This window comes from Serinus canaria, chromosome 4A (assembly GCF_022539315.1).
Source record: "Serinus canaria isolate serCan28SL12 chromosome 4A, serCan2020, whole genome shotgun sequence".
In the NCBI taxonomy this organism is placed as follows: Eukaryota; Metazoa; Chordata; class Aves; order Passeriformes; family Fringillidae; genus Serinus; species Serinus canaria.
The window spans coordinates 11,099,617-11,121,164 of NC_066318.1; the positions used below are offsets into that span (position 1 = coordinate 11,099,617).

At 43.4% G+C, this 21,548-nt stretch overlaps 1 protein-coding gene across 2 annotated transcripts in view; it reads right to left on the bottom strand.

Moving 5' to 3' along the window:
• Positions 1-398: 398 nt before the first annotated feature.
• Positions 399-21,548, bottom strand: part of COL4A6 (collagen type IV alpha 6 chain) — a 109,981-nt gene continuing 88,831 nt past the window's right edge. For both annotated transcript variants that reach the window (XM_018914331.3, XM_050974445.1), the window contains 25 exons: positions 21,141-21,301; positions 20,018-20,197; positions 19,263-19,446; positions 17,320-17,391; positions 16,824-16,931; positions 15,870-16,091; positions 15,471-15,632; positions 13,376-13,546; positions 12,542-12,685; positions 12,186-12,311; positions 11,690-11,871; positions 11,347-11,410; positions 10,796-10,870; positions 10,336-10,443; positions 9,507-9,614; positions 9,095-9,166; positions 7,714-7,839; positions 7,249-7,365; positions 6,911-7,072; positions 5,911-6,009; positions 5,492-5,638; positions 5,005-5,121; positions 4,150-4,341; positions 3,639-3,925; positions 399-3,053 (listed from right to left, as the gene is read on the bottom strand). In XM_018914331.3, the coding sequence (XP_018769876.2) occupies positions 2,793-3,053; positions 3,639-3,925; positions 4,150-4,341; positions 5,005-5,121; positions 5,492-5,638; positions 5,911-6,009; positions 6,911-7,072; positions 7,249-7,365; positions 7,714-7,839; positions 9,095-9,166; positions 9,507-9,614; positions 10,336-10,443; positions 10,796-10,870; positions 11,347-11,410; positions 11,690-11,871; positions 12,186-12,311; positions 12,542-12,685; positions 13,376-13,546; positions 15,471-15,632; positions 15,870-16,091; positions 16,824-16,931; positions 17,320-17,391; positions 19,263-19,446; positions 20,018-20,197; positions 21,141-21,301 (3,647 nt within the window). In that variant the 3' untranslated portion in view covers positions 399-2,792. The remainder of the gene's footprint in view (positions 3,054-3,638; positions 3,926-4,149; positions 4,342-5,004; positions 5,122-5,491; positions 5,639-5,910; positions 6,010-6,910; positions 7,073-7,248; positions 7,366-7,713; positions 7,840-9,094; positions 9,167-9,506; positions 9,615-10,335; positions 10,444-10,795; positions 10,871-11,346; positions 11,411-11,689; positions 11,872-12,185; positions 12,312-12,541; positions 12,686-13,375; positions 13,547-15,470; positions 15,633-15,869; positions 16,092-16,823; positions 16,932-17,319; positions 17,392-19,262; positions 19,447-20,017; positions 20,198-21,140; positions 21,302-21,548) is intronic.

Genomic DNA, 21,548 nt, shown 5'->3' on the forward strand with positions numbered 1-21,548 from the left:
CTTAAAACTTAATATATAGGCATATGCAAATTACTTAATTGTTGGGTTTTGACTTGTTGCCTTTTGAAATCTGTTTTGGTAAAAGTGCCTTAATTCTCCAGTTTTATCAGTAGAGCCGGTGCAGTTTTGTTTCTTTTTAGAAAGAGTATCTCTGTAGCAGCTCTAAGAAAACCAGCTCAGAATAAAGGCAAAGATCTTTTAATTCATTCTACAGTCCCTTTTTACTATCACAGTCCCCACTCTGATCACTTTATCACGATAGTGTAATGGACACAAGTCACACACTTTCCTCTTCAGTAATAAATGACCATGTAGAGAAATCCTGAATGCTGTCTCCTCTCACTTGCACTTCTGGATCAGGGCCAGTGTGATTTCCAAGAAAATAGTCATGACCTTGGCACAGTTAATTCATTTTTATTAGCCATGGTGCGGAAACTATACATCTAGGAAAAACATCATTTTCTTCCCCTCTCCATGGATTAGCTGCACAGGTTTTGTAGAGTTTTTTTTAAACAAAGCATTTCTTCATTAATACATGAAGTTACTGTGCTTATGACACCAGTTGCAGCCCTCTACTCCACATGGACAAAAAATTAAAATGAGCCCTTGTTCTGAAATGCTCGGTCTTGAGCAGTACCTGCTAAAAAATAACTAAAAGACCCTCAGTGGAGCACCAGGTGCTCATTCCCCAAGCCTCCCTTAGCCTCTTCAGAGAGGAGCCTGAGCCTTGCAGAGCTCTCAAAGGACTCTGGGTGGGGGTACACAGGTGGATGGGAATGGGGCTTATGGCAGAACAGCTGCTAATTGGAATTCCTGCTCCCTGCACCTGACAGGGAGGGGCTGGTGGAAGTGGATGGAGGCTTAGACAGGGACAGCAGTGGAGCTGCTTACTTCAAGAGAAGCAGCTCTCTAAAGGCAATACAGCTTAAAATGCATAAAGCTCTGGTCCTGGGGAATAAATTAAATGTGTTTGCATGTGTCGTTCAAAAATAAAGCCAAGTCCCTGCAGATAAAAGGCCTGACCAGCCAGGCTCTTTGTAGCACCATGGGAGCACAGTGGATGAAAATTTCATTGTACTTAGTCAGTTATCTGTGTGATTTTTCAGAAGTCTTTGCTTTTTGCTCTGTGCACACAAGTGTTTTAAAGTTGCATGTGCATAACCCAGGATGTAAATCCCACATGCTCTGTCTGTGCCAGGACAGCTAGGAAGTAGACTGGATATCCTGCAGGAATAGACTGCTGCTCAGGAGTGTTAAAATGTCTTAGAGATACTTGCAAAATACATCCAAAGCAGCTGCTGATCTTTCACAATTAGGAATAAATGAGATGAAAGACTTCATTGTTCCTCAACTTCCCTGTTCATCTCTAGTGTGGTTTAACTCCAGAACTTGGAGAGCTCTGACCTCCATCTATGAACACATAATAATGTGTTATGCAAGTAATACTTTTATCTTTACTGATTATTATCTGCTTAAAATATTGTCTCAGTTGTGCATTGATAATAATTTTCTGAATAATTTTATCCTCAATATTTTTAAGCCAAGGTGACAGTGTATTTGCAAGGCACTCCTTTGAAATGTCCTGGAATGTCAATAGCAAGGATTTCACAGGCTCCACTCCAGAGAGGTTAAAGGTAATAACTTTAGTCCTACTGAATGAATTCATTATACGTACAAGCATACCTTTGTCATGGGTTTCCCCTAAAATATACAAGGAAAATCCAATTAGTGGCACTTCTCTTTAATTACGCCCTGAAGCAAAGTTAACAGTGCATACAGTAGAGATACAGTTTTTTTAAACTTACAGCAATAAAGCCCAGAAGAAGCAGTATGTAACACATGGTGACTGCAGGAGTAAAAAATATACATCCCATAGCTGCTTACTCCTGCATCTGCATAAGCTTGCATGCTATCTAGTAAAGGCTCTACTTTTCAAACACACACAGCTTGAATAATAAGCTTGAAAATAAGTGTGCCAAAGCTGCCTCAGAAAGAAAATTTATGTTCATAGTAATAAAATGTTGGCTAATAAAGTATGGCTGCATATCAGTGGTTGCAAGGAGATAAGCACAGACCTTGAAGCCAACAGACCTGGAATATATTTCAATAGAAAGCAACGAAAAATGGTAGAGGTGTTTTGGATTTATCTTCACATGAAAAATTGCATTAAGGTAGGCTGTGGATAGCCGGCTGGATTAGAACTGGTCACCTGTCACTGGAGGAAAGAATGTTCCATCTGTGTAATAAGCAAAGCAAATAATCAATTTTTCTAAGAAAATCCATTATCAACCATTAGTGCATAGTGTTTCCAAGTCACCCAGCATATCCTGATAAATTTTAGCTGGTTCTGTGTTTCACAGGAGAATGAGTCTCCAGTCCCTTACACTAGACCAAATACTGTTTGCAAAGGCACTAATTAGGCATAGCTTTGGCAAAGTCTCTCTGGGTGATGACTGGATGTGCCTCGGACAGAGGAGTGGTACGAGGTGTCAGCTGCTCTTCAGTCTGAGTAAGGAACTCACTGAGACTTTGAGGTAGCCATAAAGGAGGGGAAAAAACATCAAAGTAAAAACATAGCACCGTGTTTCATTTAAAAAATGGCTTCAGAACACTGGTCCTTCCCTCCTCTGTGCACAAATTCCTGGACTTGAAACTTGATTTCTGTAGAGTTCTGGCTGTCTTGATTCACCCATCAAACACACACAAAAGAGGTTTGTGAATTTACCCTTCTCCAGTCAGTGATGTCTAGGTTTGGGGTAACAAAGACTGTTCCCATAACTGCACTTCTGTTCCTACAAGTTCTTCATGCACACCTGGCAGCGGCTGACCCGAGTCCGAAGCTGCCCTGCTTTGAGAGTCTCTGAGGGAGGAGCACTGACAAACTGCTGCTCCTGCTCCACCGTGGTCAGCCAGAAGCTGTACTTGTTGGCAAAGTAGTGGCACGTTCCCCGAGCACCATTGCACTCGATGAATGGAGTAGCTCGGAAATCCTCCAGGCAGGAGCCAGGTGAGACAAGGGACTGGCCTCCGCCTTCTGCACCCGCCGCAGTGTGCTGAAACAAAGATGGCAAGTCCAGTGAGCTCAAAGGAAGAGAAGAAGGTACACAGGCAACCAAAATTATACCCTGGCTGTGTGTTTCTGTCTCTTGAGTCAGGGCTAGAAGGCAAAGAGCAAAGGAACATACTTAGGCTGAATATGCAGGCCTGGAATAACAGAAAACCAGCTTTTCACTTGAAAGTTGGGAAAATTTGGAAACGATGCTGACATCATGTTTTTCTAACAATCTGACACTAATAAGCTTCTAGGAGAGTGCACTGGAAAACTTTCTCCACTGAGAAAGAGGATTAAGTCAATACTGCAACTGAATTACTGTTTCCACATTGAAAGGTTTGAAGAACAAACCTCTGTGGCGATACAGAACTTAGGCAGCAGTGTTACCACCAAAACTGATCAGGGCAGCTGCTAAACAGAGCAAACTCAGAGCTACAGCAACTCAGCTGATGAAGAAATGAGCTGAGGCAAGAAGAGACAGGGTTCCAGGTTCCTGTAACTCACAGAACACAGTCTCAGAGACCTCATTAGAGAGGAGAGATGGAAATGTTTGAAGCTGCCTTTGCACCAGCAGTAGTGTCCTTACCATAAGGAAGGAGTATCCTATCCACAGGCTGCGCCAGCCCAGGGGACACTGTGGGATGGTGATGTCCTGGCTGTGCACAGCCACAGCCTGGGAAGGTGCTTCACACACAGAGCACCTGCTGATGTACTGTGGGATCTGGACGCTGTCCACGGGCATCATGGGGATGGGAGCAGTGGTGGAGAGCCAGTAGGATTTGTCGTTTCGGCTGGCGTAGTAGCACACTTCATTGATGTTGCAGTAAATAAAAGGCATGGTGCTGAAGCGAGGCAAACATGAGCCAGCAAAACCTGGAAGAATCAGAGAAGCAGTCATACCAAGCTTCTGGCAAAGACTCCAAGTCATACACACCAACTTTTAGTGGTGAGGATGGCACAAGTGACACCATTCCCAGTGCAGATCTGGCCAAGCCACCTGCCACCAGCCCCACTACAGCCCTCTGCACTGCCACAGAGGATGGCTTCTTAAATGTTATTTTGTGTTGTTCATTCTTGAGAGAATTCTGTCAACTCACCGAGATCCTGGTTGTGGGACTTCTCCTGCCCCTCCACATACAACAAGCTGTAGCCATCCCAGAGCTTATTCATGCCAATGGGACACGGGGGGATCTGCTCTGACTGACTGTGCTTCACCAGGGTGTACCCAACGCCCACACTGCGGCCGGGCATGCCCGGCAAGCCAAGGGGCCCCGGCTTCCCGGCAGCACCTAGGAGACAGAGGAAGAATCATTCCTGCCAGGGCACAGGGTGGACATCAGCTGGCTCTGTACCCCACCTGGCATTGCTTATGGCACTCTTGTACAATGAGGAGCCCAAGCTATATGGTTGTTATATTAATTACTAGACTTAACAGCTCCAAAAGCAGTCATTTCACAGCACCACCCACTCATTCCCTTCCTCTTTTCGTTCTCCTTTGCCCAACAACTCTGGTGCCAGTGTGTTAGGTGTATCTCACAGTACAGTTGTTCTGAGGATCTCAAAGCACCAACCAAAACCTAATTCATTCATTTTTGCAATAGCACTTTTCTTGATGATATTTCTCACTGTGCCTTTCCTCTCCTGTCCAAGCCTCAGAGCTATGGTTACTGTGAATACTTTATCACTCATCTAGATCTTCACGATCATTCCCACATCCACAAAACATTAAAACCAAAAGGTGTTTAGAAATGCACCTACAGAAAGCACCATGACATCAACAAGGACATGTGACACAACTTTCCTCACTGAAGATTAAATTTCCTTCATGGCAGGTAGACACAAAACACAATACCACATAAATCCCCTGGTTTTCCTAAGATAATTGGCTGTAAGCAAACACAGTTCTACTGTTTGCTTCTTTTTGATCTGTGCTCAACAAATCATAAAATTACCTTCAAATCCCTGTGGTCCTGGGGTACCTGAAAGTCCTGGATCCCCAGCCGTGCCAGGCGTTCCAGGTAGGCCATCACGTCCTTTCAAACCAGGTCTTCCTGGCAATCCTTTTGGGCCTGAAATAAAATGCAGTTATTAGTATCATTATTTCCTCATTTTTCCTCACATACTGCTTTGACTCCTGCAATCTCATTCCAGAAGGGAAATAAGATGTCAGCAGCCATGCCAAGAGCTCACTCTTCACCAGCTGTGGTCATAAACAGCCACCTCCAAAAGAGGCCCCACCTGATCTGGCTGTCTGTTAAAGGATTGAGAGGTGCATTTGAGTATCACACATGGTTATATTTATATATATTATATTTGTATGCATTTTGATGGAATTCTTTCCATAATTAAAAAAAACTGTAAACATCCCTAATGCATTAGATAAAGCAGTGTTTTTCTCCCAGAAGAACAGCATTTTGGTGAACTGAGTGTACTTTTTACCTGGTTTTCCAGCTGGGCCATGGAATCCAGGATCTCCATCAAAGCCAGGAACACCATCAATTCCTGGCAGACCAGGTAATCCTGCAGGGGCTGTGACTTCTTCTGGCTGTGGGGTTATTCCTGGAGCCCCTGGTCTGCCAGGGAGACCTGCACATGGGGCAAAGGATGTGTCACAAAAACCCCACAAAACCCATACAGATTTGATGCTAATCCTGACACAAAGGAGAAAAATGTGAAATTAGGACCACCTTTGTACAGCAGCACTGAGTGTCTTGTAAAAAGTATGTCAAGCTCTAACTTACTTCAGTCTCTAAGAAATCAAGAGTCTCCCAAATAAGTCCATTAAGGGAGCTCTGAAGTCACCCCCAGCCCAAACCAGGTGCAATAAATAACAGCTTTTTAAATCCTCCAGCACTCACCTCGAGGGCCCATTTCACCTTTCAGCCCAGCATAACCAGGATCCCCTGGAGGCCCATCTTTACCTGGCATCCCCATTAGGCCAGGCTCACCTCTTGCACCTGCAAAGACACACAGCTAAGACTGGGCCTAAACACTAATTCTGACCCACAGCTGTGGCTCTCACTGATGTCAGCAACAGCACTGGGGCTCCAAGGTGGAGGGGACCACAACCCTCAAAGCAGTCTGTGCCCAATTTCACATCCATAATGCCTGGAGAGCCTCAAAACAAGAATTTCCACTGCTACCTAACTGTACTTTATTGAAAGTACCCTTCCCCTTCCTTGGGTAGCCCAGGGACAGGGTTTGGAGAGTACACATCTTTACTATTAAATCCATCTCTATGCACAGCACAGAGGGATGGGATCTGCCAGCCTACAAAGACAGCAGACAGCTGTTCATGTGACAGTGATTCTCCAGATTCTCCATCCTGCCCTGGCTTTTGACTCGTGTGGTGTCTCTCAAACCTTGCTCCTGGAGTCCCTGTGTGCAGCTGCTCTTTGGCCTCCTTTCTACAGCCCAAAGAGAGATCAACACACTCCCTGCCTTAGCCCAGAACATCTCTGAACTCCTACAATCCTCTTAGCCTCTTGTTGAGACCTAAATCCACCACACTAATGCCTCTGAGCATACAGGACAGGTGGGATGAAACAGCAACTCCAGTCCTTGCCTAGAGAGCACAAGTGGGTCAACAAGCACAGCAACATTGCAGGTGGACACCATCTACTCAGGAAAAAACAAAGACAAGAGGAAAAAGATAATTAGGGACACATTGAGAACACCTGGAGCTGGCCCCACTTTGCTGCTTTTGGAGTCAGTAGGTAAAAGCTGCAGGAGCCAAAAGGAAAGACTGAGACGTCAAATTCAGCCGAACGAGGAGTCCACACTAACCACCCAATAACCATTCCTACTGTCACATGACAGCTGCTAAACCACTCCCAGGTCCTTTCAAGGCAAGGTTACCTTTGATTCCAGATACTCCAGGAAGTCCAACTGGACCAGTAGGTCCCACGTCGCCCTTAATGCCTCTCAAGCCAAGAACACCAGGGAAACCTGGCGTGCCTGTGTCCCCTTGGTCAGAAGCTGGGCCAGGGGGCCCTCGTGGTCCTGGAGGACCTGGAAAACCTAGAGACAACAGAGTTAACTGGCAACATCTATTTCTGGGGCAAAGTAAATTGTGGGGCTATCCCCAGCATTTCTTTCTGTGTGGGAAAAGGCTGGAGTCTCAACCTCTCTGACAAGGCTGTGAGGTACTGAATGGTACCAGAGCCACCATGACAGAGCTTCCAAACCACACACACCTGAACTCCCATCAGTGCCTGGAACACCAGCATCTCCAGGTCTGCCCCGTATATCAGATGGAAGAGAAACTCCAGGTGTTCCTGGCAGGCCAGGCAGTCCCATAGGACCAGGGGGACCTAGAATAAGAAACACAAAGTGAGGGACAAGCAAAGGTCTTCATGGATCTTCACAGACATTGACAGAAGCAGTGGCTGGGAAGCATTTATACTGAGGAGAACCAAGAGACATCTCACTATAGGAGGGGAAACAACACACATTGTGCTGTTCAGGAGAGATACAGATACTTTCAGAACTGTGCAACCAACTGCTTCTCAAAATACAGAGCAACATCACAGATTTCACATGTGCCTGTCAAGCTTCTAACCACCTTTGGGGCTTCAGAAATTGTCTTTGGTAGGTCTGCTGACCATGCAACCCATTAACCTCAGATGCAATACATCCTGCTTTCAGACATCAGTATTTACCCACGTCTCCTGATGAGCCTTTTGCTCCAGGGAATCCTGCAGCTCCTCTTCCCAAGCCAGGAGAGCCTTCTTCACCCTTTGTACCTGGGAGACCTGCAGGTCCTTTCAGTCCAGCTTCACTCAGACCTAATTAAACAATGTTAACAAATATAAGAGAGCCCATTAAATTGCCTAATAGCAGTCAAATTATTACAAAAATGAGTGGTGTTTTAAAAACTAGTCATCTACTACTGTCTCTAGTGTTTTCAGTAGAGCAGCTGGAATTGGTGATTTGGTGCCTCACGTGTTACTCTGGCTGTGCAGAGTGAATTTAAAGAATCTGTGAGATGCTGAGAGAAGAGCACATGACTGTTCTGGTCTTCCCACAAGCTCTTGCACAAGAATGGGAACACAGCAGTCCTGTGACAGGATCTGCTGCCAGCCTGTATGCTGTGTCTCTCACTAGGACACACCAGACTCAAGGTTCTGGTCTTAAAATAACCTTGTGGGCTTCATACTGCAACACAGGGAGGGAATTCAGTTTGCACAGACTGCTGCAGAATGCACACAGGCACAAGTGGTGCAAGACAGAGGCTTCCTTCCTTCAGAATGCCCCTCTAGAAAAAGTATACACTAAAAGCAGCTCTCTCAGGAAAATTGTGGAGGATCTATATGCTGCAAATCATTGCCTTCTGATAATGTTTTAAACAAAGAAAACACAGGTATTGAGTTGTACACATGAAGTCTATCAATTTTCATCCATAAAACAGCTGCCGCAAATTTTTGCTGCTACTTTACAACATGACTGTAACTAAACAAGTCTTTTTGGTAAGATCTTTCTTCACTCCTTTTCTTTAGTAAAACCCTGTTTGCAACACAGAACTGCATTCCATTTCATATGATTCAAATATGAGAAAGTCGAGCAAAAGCTCCCTAAAAGCAGAATCTGGAAACAAATCAAAGAAATCAAATCAAAGCTTCTTATTTTATTGATGCCTTCCTTGAGCTCCATATAATGGAGGGCTCTGAAAAGCAGTACAGAAACATTTCATTGCTAAGTCCAATTCAAAGCAAGCATTTGGTGCTGCCCTGCTCAAATCAAAAATCCATTAGAAAAAGTTTTATGATTTCATTCTATTAGTTTTCCAGAAGTGACACAATCCTTCAGGAATTCAAGGAGAACCATCACCAGAAAAGCCTCTTCAACTCCACAGGCTGCATCCTGTTCTTACTGGCATTGAAGAAGAGTTGGTTAATGCACATTCAGTATCCTGAGGTTTTTCTTAGGTCATAATTAAAGCCAGAACTGGGTGGAATAGGGGAATTTTGTGGGAAACGCTCTCATGGAGGAGCAGTTACATATCTCCCTAGCTATCACACTTCCACTACACATTTCCTTTACCTGGTGTTCCAGGAGAGCCTTTTGTGCCTGGCAAGCCATTCAGACCATTTAAACCTGGAAATCCATGAAAGCCTGAGGAGACATTGGGAACACATAAGTGAGCCCAGGGGAGCACAGTACATAAAGCTGTTAATCTTCCTTCACACAAGTGCCCTTCACAGAAACTCTTCCCACTGCTCTCTCCAGTTTTGCCCTCCATGAACACCCATTAGAGATTCAAATCAAGTGAGAGCCCCTCCCTTTCCAGCCCTTCCTCTGCTCATTCCTAGCAGCTGGTGCCTGCACAAGGCTGCCAAGAAGGAGCCCTTTCCCTCACACAGCTGGCCCATCACACGCTGCCTGCCCGAGACACTTGGCCAAAACTCTGCTTTTCTGACCCAAATCCTCCTTCCATGTGCAGATTCACACCTACCTTTAGGTCCCACTGTTCCACGAGCTCCAGGGAATCCAACAGCTCCTGGCTGTCCTGGGGGTCCTGGTGGGCCTGGGGCTCCTCTCAGCCCAGCATTTCCAGGGATTCCTAAAAGCAAGCAGAAAAATATTCCGGTACTACACATCATGTCCAGGCTGAAACAGCTCACAGCTCCATCTTACAGCTTCTGTTCCTGCACTTAACTCATAAGATAGGTGAATAAATTACTATTTAAATAAAGCAAAATCAGATCCAAATCTCTTTTCATGCCACCATTAGCATCGCATTTATAAAACTATTTTTGATTTTGTTAATCATAGCAGTGACATTCTTCATCATCCACTATGTAACACATGAACAGTTCACACACAAATAACTAATTAAATTGCTCTTTCAAATAGAACATTTCAATAACAACTTTCACTATTCTCCAGCCTTTGATTTTGATAACCATCTGGGAATCTACCTGCTAATTACCCCATAACCCAAAGACACTTGTAGCCATTCATCCGGGTAGGTCTGGCTCAGGAGAGGGAACAGACAAAAATGTTGCAATGAAAGAGCTGTGAAGAAGCTGCTAATGCTTGTATCTAACAGATCTTCCCTATTTGCTAATGGGATTCCTTTGGGTTTCAGTGCTGCAGGATTCACCATATTTGAGCAGCAGGACAAGGTGTCATCTTGAACTACTGTCCAAGAAAATTCCCATTTTCTTGCCAAACTTCTTTAAGCCTCAGCTGAGACAGGCCCAACAGGGCTAAGGAAGCATCAAGGTGAGGTTGTCATAGTCACAATATGAGCTGCAGAACTTAAGTGCTCAGTCCAGTACCTGCTGGTCCTTCCTGGCCAAGATCTCCTGGGCTGCCTTTGGGTCCATTCACCCCAGTGTTTCCTGGATAGCCTGGTTCACCCTTGAGTCCTTCTCTCCCTCTCTCTCCTAAAAGATATAAACATACAAGTCAAACTGGAGGAAGGCATGAAGAGAGTGAGAAACATGGCATGCTGAGGTTGCAGCACTTGTGTTTGCTCAGCCATCACCTGGGCCCTGGGCTGGACTCCCAGGTGCCAATGCCAGTGCAAACTCACTCCTCAAGAAGTGAAGTGAACCCAGCATTAGAACTAGGCTGGTCTCAGATGTGTTCATTATCATCCAGATTTGTGACCACCTGGATTGCAGACTCCACAAATCTCACTTTCCAGATTACAAAAATACCCAAATTTGGCAATGCCAACCTGTTTAGTCTCTAGAATTTTGTATTCTTGAAGTGAGCAACCAAGGCCTACTTTACCTGGAAACCCTGGGTCTCCTCTCTCTCCTTTTGGTCCAGCAATGCCAGGAACACCAAGAGACTCTCCCTGTTCACCTGGGAAAGAAAGGAAGGGCCATTCTGTCATTGACTACGGATATCAGTTTCCAGGGCTTGTTTAAGAAAATAAACCTTGCTATATTTCAAATTCATGGTGCAAACAAAGACAATAGCAAATGATGCACCTGAGTCTCATAACCATCAATGGATGCAGATCCACTCAGACAAATGCACAAGACAGACATTTACAGTTAATTCCACAACATCCTGCACTTTTGACACGAGGAGATGAGAGAAAAGGGGGCTTTTTGCACTGTCCAACAGGTTTCACATTGGTCAAACTTCAGAGAACCATAAAGTATTTAGGTTTGGTATGGGTCTTGTCTGAATGAAGCCTCTTACAAGGGGATATGTCCTTGAAGCCAGTCACTGGAGAGCAATGGACACTTTCAGAACACTGCTTATTCCTTTGTGCCATTAACATTAGGACCGTGTATAATGAAATACCATATACACTGTGAAAGGTTTTTTACCCTTTGGACCAGGAAGGCCAATAGGTCCTGGGAATCCAAGTGTTCCTGTGGTGCCATCTGAACCCTGAAAGAAACCAACCCAACCACAATTAATATTTGCTTTTTTGTTTTTTATTCTTGCTGTTCAAAGCTTGGGTCATGTGGAATAACAGAACACAAAGCTGTAGGAAGAAATACTAATTAAAATGCCATTTAATGGTATGAGCCAAACAAAAACAATTTGGAAGTTTTGTAAGGAAAAACCCTGCCAGGTTCTGCTGCTGTGCTACAGAAGTACCTATTAGAACACAGGGTTTTGCAAAGAGCACCCAGAGAAGAAGATGATACTTGAGAAGGTATTTACCCTCTCTCCTGGCATTCCTGGGAATCCCATGATACCATGTGCACCCTTCTGTCCTGGCAGGCCGGGCTGTCCAGGTGGACCAGGGAAGCCTGGGTCACCATAAAGACCTCTCTCCTTGCTTGGTGACCCAGCTGGACCAGGGAGACCAGGCTGTCCACTGCTTCCTTGGATTCCTTTATCACCTGGGTAATACAGAAGAGAGGAATTTCATTCAATAATACACACATCCAGCTCATTTGGGTCAATTGACCTGTTACCCTAAACTCTCCTAAAGAGGAAGAAGGGATGGCATTAGATCTACAGAACAGAACTTCAAAGGAAAACTGTTTTCTCAAAATCCAGAACTGCCACAAGCAAGTCTTGCTAGATTGGGAATGGCAGAACTGAAAACAGTATCACTGCAGGCACTGCCAAAAGGACAGACCCTGCTCCTCTGATAACAAGCCCAGATACTGAACAACTGATACTGGCAACTAACTGCAATATTGTGAAATACCTCTAGGTCCTGGGAATCCTCCCAGTCCAGCTAATCCAGGATCTCCTTTGTCTCCTTTGATTTGCAGTGCCTGTTCTGAAGTCCCAAGAACAGGAAGACCTGGTGGACCTATATCACCTCTGTCACCTGAAGAAATAAAAAAGTCAGGAAACCTTGCAAAATAATCTAGCAGAGAAAATCAGAACTTCCACGTCTCCTGATGCAAATTCATTAGTACTCTTTGGTAAACAGGCCAAAGTATTGAAAAATAGAAGATTACACTATTTAGAAGAATAATACCAGACACAGACATCTCAGAATTGCCTCCTAAGTGCCTCTGCTGCACGGCCAGCAAAAGCTATTCAGCTGTTTCTCACCTTTTTGACCTTGAAGTCCCACAACTCCTGGACTTCCTTTTCCTCCAGCTGTGCCAGGAGCTCCTTTAAACCCATTCACTCCAGGGACACCAGGCAGTCCTGGCATGCCGGGGAAACCAAGCAGGCCAGAAGAGCCCTTCTCACCTGCATAGAAATGTTGAGAATTAAAAAGGGAATATCAGTCTCTCCTGGTACCCTGTACACCCACCCTGGAACAGAGAGAAGCTGCCTAGGTCTGGCCAATCACCCAAATCTGGGTACTTAAACAAGCACATGGCACAGGCACAGCACTGTCACTTCTGTCACAGGTCTCCAGTCACAATACTTTCAACCAGCACTTCTCAGTTCACCTTTGAGAGCCTGGTCCTGCTTCCAGTGCAGATCAAACACAATCAATTTGCAAGAGAACATGCAGTTCCATAGCTCTATTGCTTTGTGTTATTCTCCAGGTAACCAGCTTGTATCTGGATCTTTAAGCACCAACCAGTATTGGTGTTTAGAGATCACACAGTTTGTAAATTTTTACTTCCCATTTCATTTGTGCTTGATTCTCTCCCTTCTTTCTATAAATTTCATTCACTGTTCATTTCTTCAATGTTCTTGTCTATTTTGATTTACACAATCCTTTGTGCACAAGGACCTAATCTATCTTCAAGATAGATTTCCTTAGGAACATTATTGATAATTAAGTCCATAATTTGTAACTTGGCAGAAAAACAAATGCATCCCAACACTAGTTGGGGATTCATTCCATTCCAGCAAATTAGACCTAAAATCAGCACCAGCAAAGTTCTTTTTTTGTGGGCGCAGCAATCTCAGGACTGAAACACTTACCTTTTGGCCCAGAGAAACCTGGATGTCCATCTTGACCAAAGGGCCCAGGTGGCCCTAAGAATCCTCTTTCCCCAGGAGATCCTGGAACACCATCAAGACCTGGGAAGCCTTTCATGCCAGCAGGGCCTTGTGGTCCTACATCCCCAGCCACACCTTTGACTCCAGGAGGTCCTGAACCAATACAAGAAAGAACTCAATCCAGGATATTGCACAGAACTAGGACAGTTTGTGGCAGCTTCCCAAGCTCTTTAAACACAGCACTGTTTTTAATGACAAATGGACCTTATGGCACATGCAGCCTACTAGAAGGCATAAAGCTTAGAACTGCAAAAGCATTAGTCATCTAATAATGAATTACCTACAAGGAGGGTTACTGCCTACATCACTACACAACTGGCAAGAGTGAAACCCCTTATTTTGACCACCAGACACTGACCTGCAATGCACAGTCTTACCTTCATCATCAGGGTAGCCAAGACAGAATGGGGAGCATTATTAATGCCAGCTTCTGCTCCCTACTCCATTGTCTGAGTGAACTAGAGATCAATCAGCTAGACAGGCTTATTTTCACAAGTTCTTATTTTCACCTTGGTAGTTGAGCTGTACTTCTCAAGAGCCAATTGCTCCCTACAGGAACAAGCTGATTGTGCTCTCACAAAACCAATACCATATGCACTATTTTGCCTCTAAGTGTTTCTAGCTGAAGCTTTGTAATGGTTTACAATTTTAAACAAAGGCACAAACCATTGAAAACAGAATGCTCAGATCCAAAGGAATGAAGAGAAGGAAAAATCAGATGGCTTCTGAAAAATTACCTTTGCTGCAGTTGCAATCAATATTCGAGTTCTGTTACACTCAGCACTTTGTGCAACAACCCAGCTTTTTTAAGCAGATGAAAGAGCTGCCTTATTTAAGACCACAAGGAAAACACACACACTTAAAATCTCTGTATATTATTAATTTCCTTATAGGCCTGAGACTTCGTTACTGTCTGAGCATTCTCATGACAATGATTCTTTGCCTCCTGCTTTGATTAGCAATGATAAGGGGTATCACCTATGGTCAATGCAATTCTTGTAGCATTAAAAGCTGGGTTGTTAGTCCATGAGCTTTTATGCTACACTGCATTTTCTCACCTTGACAGCCTATGTGAAGAACCCATAACCAAACAGTGTGACATCAGAAATGGAGAGTTGATGATAAATGGAATAGAAACATGGTGAAGGAAAAAACAGACAAAATATGTAAACAGAAAGAATAAGGCTACAAAAGAAATTAATGATTCAGGGAGACAACAGCTGCAAAAAAACTTAGTTATTTGGAGCTTATCATCCTAGCAATGGGAGGTTTTTAAAAACACTTGAAGAAAAGTCAAATATGGCATACAGACCACAAATGTGTAACAAAAGCAGGCAGAAGGAATGCTAATATTAAAATCTTTAAAAATTAAAAACCCCATAATTTTCATGTCAAGTGATGTCACTACTTTCATTCATTCATTGCCACCGTGCTTCAGCACTGTCATTCTACTATGTCAGAAGAGCACTTTTATGTCCCAGACCATCATCTACCAATTCCCAGGTCTCTCTTTGCTTGGTTCTCCAATCTTTCATATACTTCAGTCAGTGCAGCTTTACAGATACCACTATACTAGAGTGGTGGGGACTTTTGCATCTGAAGTGAAGGAAAATAAGGCTCTCTTCTGCCCCAGCAAAGAGAAAAACAGAGAAGAGAAGTGCTTGTCCTGAGAAAGTCAACAATTTTTCAATCTAATTCACATTTCAAACAACCTCACACAATAGAAATTAACTGCCATGATAATGTCAATGATACAGCCAACATGTAAGAGCAAAGATGTTAAAAACTTCTGACATTTAAGATGCTTTCTTCTATATTTCTGCTGTACTTCCTACAGTATTGGGGTAACATTTCCCAGCAGGAATTGCCCAGCAGCCAGAGTCAATAGGCTCAAATTCTGCACTGTTATCCCTCACCAGGGGTAGGAGCTCACTCTGAGCAATGCCAAACTTCTCCCACACTTCAACACGACAGAGCTCAGCTCAGCTACTTGTCTTCATTTGAAAACACCACATACCTGGTGCTCCTGCAAGGCCAGCTGATCCCAAGGGTCCTGGTTTTCCCTTAATACCAAAAGGACCTCCAGGCCCAGGAGGACCCCGCAATCCAGGGACACCGGAATATCCTGGCTGACCCTGTTCACCCTTAACACCCAGCAGGCCTGGTCTTCCATCCAGCCCTAGAAACAGAGAGATGGGAGGTTACAGAACAAATAAAGCAAAATTCACACTTTTAATTAAAAAGTGAGTTTTAATAAAAGCCTTTGAGTTGCATTAGATTTTAACAGAAAACCAGCAAATCACCATCTATGAGCAGCTCAGAGGAGTTGCATTATCTTCAAGTGATTGGAAAGAGGAAGGGTCTTTGAAAGAAAAACAGTTTGATATTCCCAGATACAAGCAATATCAGTACTTACCTTTTGGTCCTGGAAATCCAATATCACCTGTAAGCCCTTTATCACCTGGAAGTCCAGGTCGGCCACGCTCTCCGACAGTTCCACTCTCAGCACCAAATACATCTCCAAGAGCTCCTTTTATTCCAGCTAAGCCTGGAGCACCCATTTTCCCAGGCAAACCATCTGTTCCATCCAGTCCTGGAAGTCCTTGTGAGCCTTGCTCTCCTCGAGGTCCAGGGAAGCCTTAAAGAGAAGATCCATAGAAGTCACTCAACAGAAGTACAGAATATGGCTTCCAATAGCATCTCAATTATACATTTTCAAAAGTTCCATTAAAGAAAAAATTGCTTGAAAAGTTGCAAAATATTTCAGTACTGAATTAGAAACAATAATTGGTGATAGAAAGTGATGAAACTGTTGAAAGGTTTAGGTTTTTTGGCTTTTATTTTCAGTAAAAGAATAGTCTAGAAGTGTGTAGCTGCAGCTATATAAAGCATTCCAAGCTCGGTACATTAAGCAAAAGGACAAAACCCCTAACCCTCATCACCTTTGCTTCCTGGTCTTTCTTTACACAACCATCAGAAATTCCTATGGCTAAAATGAGTCCAAGCACTGTGTACAGTGTGCCTTTACCAGAGAACCACGGGGCTTAAAACAAATGTTACACTAAATTTGTAGCTAACCTAAACTGGAACAAAGTATGTGACAACGGTCTCTGGAGAAACAAACTGCTGACCTCTTTTCTCCCAGCAGTGATACAGTGTTACAGGCAGGTGATAAACATGCTGAATATTTCCTTTGTTTTCTCCCAAGCTGCAATGACTTGCCTGCATTTGCAAGGAGCACAATGGAACACTCGATGGAGCAATAGAATGTGTGAGGCAGAAGTGGCCAGGAAGGTCAAATAACTCCTCTGATAAAGTATTGTACACATTGATCAGACAATAAAAAGAACTCCAGCAAATTCCCTCTTACCAGGTTCCCCTTGCAAGCCTATTATTCCTGGAGACCCTGGCTGTCCTTTAGAACCATGTAACCCAGGCTGGCCTGGAATGCCAGAAAAGCCTTTGCTGCCTTTGGGACCTAAGGGCAAAAATAAATTAATTAATAATATCAACAAACAAATAGCAGAAGACAAAAACACAGCACAGGAAAACAGGATCAAGAATTTTCTGCAAAGCTGGGGCTGGATACAAAATTTAAGCTAAATAAAGTCTCAAAGCTATGGCCACACAGAAGCAGAAGGCTTGTGTTCAAGGCTACATGAAGGCTAAAAAATGGTGCAGTTAATATGATCCTCCACGGGATTTAGGCCTAGTCACTTTGGGAAAAAAAAAGAACATTGTTCTGCCAGTTAACCCTCAGGAATAACTATCACTTGGAGGAGGAGTAATTGGGACGTATTATCTTCTTTGAGGAATGAGTGCTGTTTGGCAGTCAGTCAGTGCATTACATCATCCTGTGTCCCCACCTGGCAGTCCTGGAAAGCCGGGAGTCCCTGGGGGCCCATATGCTCCAGGAACTATGCAGGGCAAGGTGATACCTACAACAAAGAAACACCAAGGTTGTAGCCAGACTCTGCCAGTTTAAGCCAGTGATACTGTATTATTGCCTTTATCTTAATTTTCTTATTAAATTGTAGTTCTGACTTGGGATCTCTCACTGGTTTGCTTTCAAACTAGTACAAAGTCACAGACTCTTTAAATGTTTTTTATCATTTTCACAATAAGACCTTTCAATCTGGACAAATAAGGAGTGATTATTTATTCTACCCACACACATTTCTTTAATATTAGATGAAATTTACTACATCAAAGGATGATATGTATTTTAATGTATGCATTTTATTTCCTAGTATGGGAGGAAAGGTGCACTCACAAGTTTTCTTGCACATCTCTGTGGAGGTGCAAACTGAACTGGCTAATGACTTACTCCCTTTCCCACGTGTTCTGGCTATAAATACTCTCCTACACAAAGGCCTGTTCATTGTTTCCAAAGCTTTCATGTAGCACCCATAAAAAGCTGGCTTCTGATGTACTCTGCAGAATAAATGGAGTTCACATCATGTACAGAGCATTTTGCTTTTACTTATCTCACAATGCAACTTGAATTTAGTGGATTCTGTAAGAGAAAATTTACTGAACAAATATGTAAGCTTTCACAACTAGGAATTAAAGCTTTTAGCATTTAGCACATGACTTGAATTGAAAACAAAAAGCTTATGCAGACTATCCCTGGGGGATATTAATGTACAATGGACATCTCCTCCCCTAACAACAAGGCAGCATGACACTGCTGTGAGGTACTATCCCCATCCAGCACATCTGGTAAACTCCTGGGGCTGCCCTGGCCTTGCTCTTACCTCCCTCTGGGTCTGAGATTCCTCTGCCAACTCTTCTCACTGTGGTGGTCTTACCACCAAGGGTTTTGAGCTCAGAGCATCACTTTATCAGTCCAGAAATCTATGCCACTATATTATACCTGCAAATACTTTACTAGCTCTGCATTATTGACACAGACAGAATTACAAACCTAGAAGCCCAAGTATACACAGCATGCAAAATACACTGAAACTCAGCATTGACAAAATAAAAATACTGTTTACCTTAATTATATTTAAATGGTTGACATGGAACACTGGGACCAGCTTTCTGCAGTCATTTTGTAATGAAAACATTTTCCATAAATGTTTAGACATGAATTTCCATGTAACTAAATTTGAGAATGAGCATAAAACAGCATATATGGACTATTATCTAGCCCATCTTTGCTTACTTTATCACTTGTCATTATGGTATGCTTTAGGTGCATATAATGACAAACCAACTGAGCCAAACCACAGTACCTCAGGAAGTAATCAGAGCCCAGAGCTGGTTGCACAAGTCATAACTGAACTCCTTACCTGACTGTCCTGACAACCTCTTTTTCATCAACACCTGTTCATTCATACAATGTATTAGCATTTCTTCTTTTAAAAAAATCTGGAGCTCTTATTTCAATAGTAGTAATAGCTCTGAAAACTGAATCAGACACCTCAGATATCAGTGAATTGCTGCTTTTATTTGGACAATGATTTGGGTGTTTTCAAAAGCCTCATTTTACCACTCTTCCTAACCACCTTTGGTGTAAAATGGCTCTCCAACAATTGTCAGGGTCCATCTAATACTCTTAGTATTTCAGCACTGTTTGAGTGTTTATTGCTTATTATCTGTGTCCTCCTGAACATGACACTTGAGAAATCTGTGACTGCTATGTGAGGCCTGGTGAGCCCACAAACAAGTTTCAATTATTTGAAGAGCAGTCTTTAGCCTAATGCAATCTTCTGGCCTGGCCACAGGCCCAGCAGTAAATTGAGTACCATTCCACTTGCAGCTTTACCCTTTTCCAAGTAAGAGCAGACACAGCAATATTTACCTGGAGGGCCTGGAAGACCTGCTTGTCCTGGAAACCCATCCATTCCACTGTCACCTGGTGGTCCACGAACTCCACTAGGGCCTGGGTATCCAACACCAGGAGAACCAGGTTCTCCTCGATGGCCCTTGGAGCCAGGTAATCCTGGCAGACCCTTTTCACCTGGGAAACCCAGCCCACCATCACCCTGTGCACAGCAAAGAGAATAACAGCTCAAAGTCAAAGGGATGCAGAAACAATGTTCACCACTAAAATTTTTAAAAGTGTGAAAGAGTTTGGTTGGTTCTGTGCAAAGTTCAGGTAAGCCTGAAAAGATACACAGAAACCACTTTAAATTATCCATCTTTATTTTAAAATGCAACAAAACTTGGTGACTATTACAAAGAATATTTTATATTGTATTTGCCAAAATGCAAATACTACAGATTCTGAAAGACATTTACTCTCTTTTTAATTGATAAGATTCTGGTGTGATTTTTTTTTTCTATTTCAAGATTTTACTTATAATTATGCCTACAATGTCTTTTGTCTCTTAGAACAGCATAAGGGTCTAGTGAAGTTTATCTTTTGAGAGAGGCATTAGGAATGCTAATTATTAATCCTGACCAACACAAATTTGTGCTCAGGGACTGTGAGCTTTTTATGTATTTGAAGCTTTACCACAGGGCTAATCAGGACTAGTTTGCCAGGCTTGGCTGCTTTCTCTGCTCCTTATTCAGCAGTTCTGAAGCACTGCTGCTAGGTTAATCTGGACTTACTGGAGGGCCTGGTGGGCCTGGCAAGCCTGGAAGCCCATCCCTGCCTGGAGCTCCTGGGATGCCTGAAGGTCCTCTGGGCGCTGTCGCACCGCGGTCCCCACGGGCACCTTTGACTGTTGCATAGGATGGATCCCCTTTTTCTCCCTTAAGGCCTGGAAGTCCTTGCTGACCAGCTGAAGCCTACAGACCAATACATAAAGAAAAGGAATGGGCAGAGAAAAGGCTTTGCTTCTTAAAAATGTCATACAAGGACAGGACACAATGACCAGATCAGAAAGAATCTCCAGAGTTTCCTATTGTGTACATTAACTTGGGAGGGAAAAGAGCTTGGTTTGCTTTCAGCTGTTTCTACTGTCACTACAGCTTCACAGTGGCAAGCCAAACCTTGGTAACAGTGACAGCAATCTTGTATGGCATCTGGGAACATTACATCACTCATGATATAATAAGACCCAAGTAATGAAACTTCTTCCCTATTGCTTGTTGTGCTGCACTTACTGACACTGATGAAGATCCTCTGAAGACAAATGACTTGTATCTTTATGGACTACGACTTTCAAAAGTAAATACTTGCAATGAACAATGCTCAGCACTTTGGAAAATCCTATTTGTTATGGTAGCTGTTTGATAAAAACCAGAGCTCAACCCTCATTGATGTATTTAGCATACAGCAGTTAGGAAGCAGACTCCATCTGTGGAGCACAGTTTTTACAGCTATGAGCATTGATGTGGAAAGATCTCCCTGTTTGATTTCTCAGATCTTCTCTCCATGCACATGTACAACAGCTTCCCCAGCCAGCCCTCACTTAGGAAGAGCCCTGGGTCTAATCCAATGTATGTCTACTTCCAAGAAGTCCTGGGATGAATAACTCTTACTGCTTTTCTCTTGACTGATGAATGTGCAGTTCTCAGAATTTAAGAACCATTTGTTCTCCCACTTTTATAGCTGATAGCATCTCTACTTTCAGTTTCTTTACACAGATCAGTTTCTAGGTTGATTTTTTTTTAAATCCAAATAGAAGCAATTATTGAAAAAAAAAAAAGTGTTCTTTCATTACATTTAAGACCAACAATTGCACATGGCCACATTCAGAGTAACCAACACAAACTGATCCTGCCTTACCGGAGGGCCTCGCAGTCCTGGTGCTCCCACAGAGCCTGGGTCCCCACCAATGCCCTTGGCACCAGGCACACCAGGGCTTCCTGATGGACCTGGTAGGCCTGAGATGCCTTTTAGGCCAGCTCTTGTAACTCCTCCATCACAAGCACAATCACCCGCCTCTCCTGGAAAATAGTCAACACTCCAAACTGAGTTTCATTTGGATAAAGACCCTCTTCAGTTGCAAGAGCTCCAAAAGCAATATTTGATTCCATTAAGACAAAGCCATTCTCATATTCTCATTCTCCTCTGCTCAGTGATGTGAGTGCCAATCAAGTGGAGCTCAGGTTTTCTCCAGTTTAATTTCCATGCAATGCCCATCACCAAATAACCATGTGTGGCACAAACCTCATCACTTCTAGACCTTTTCCC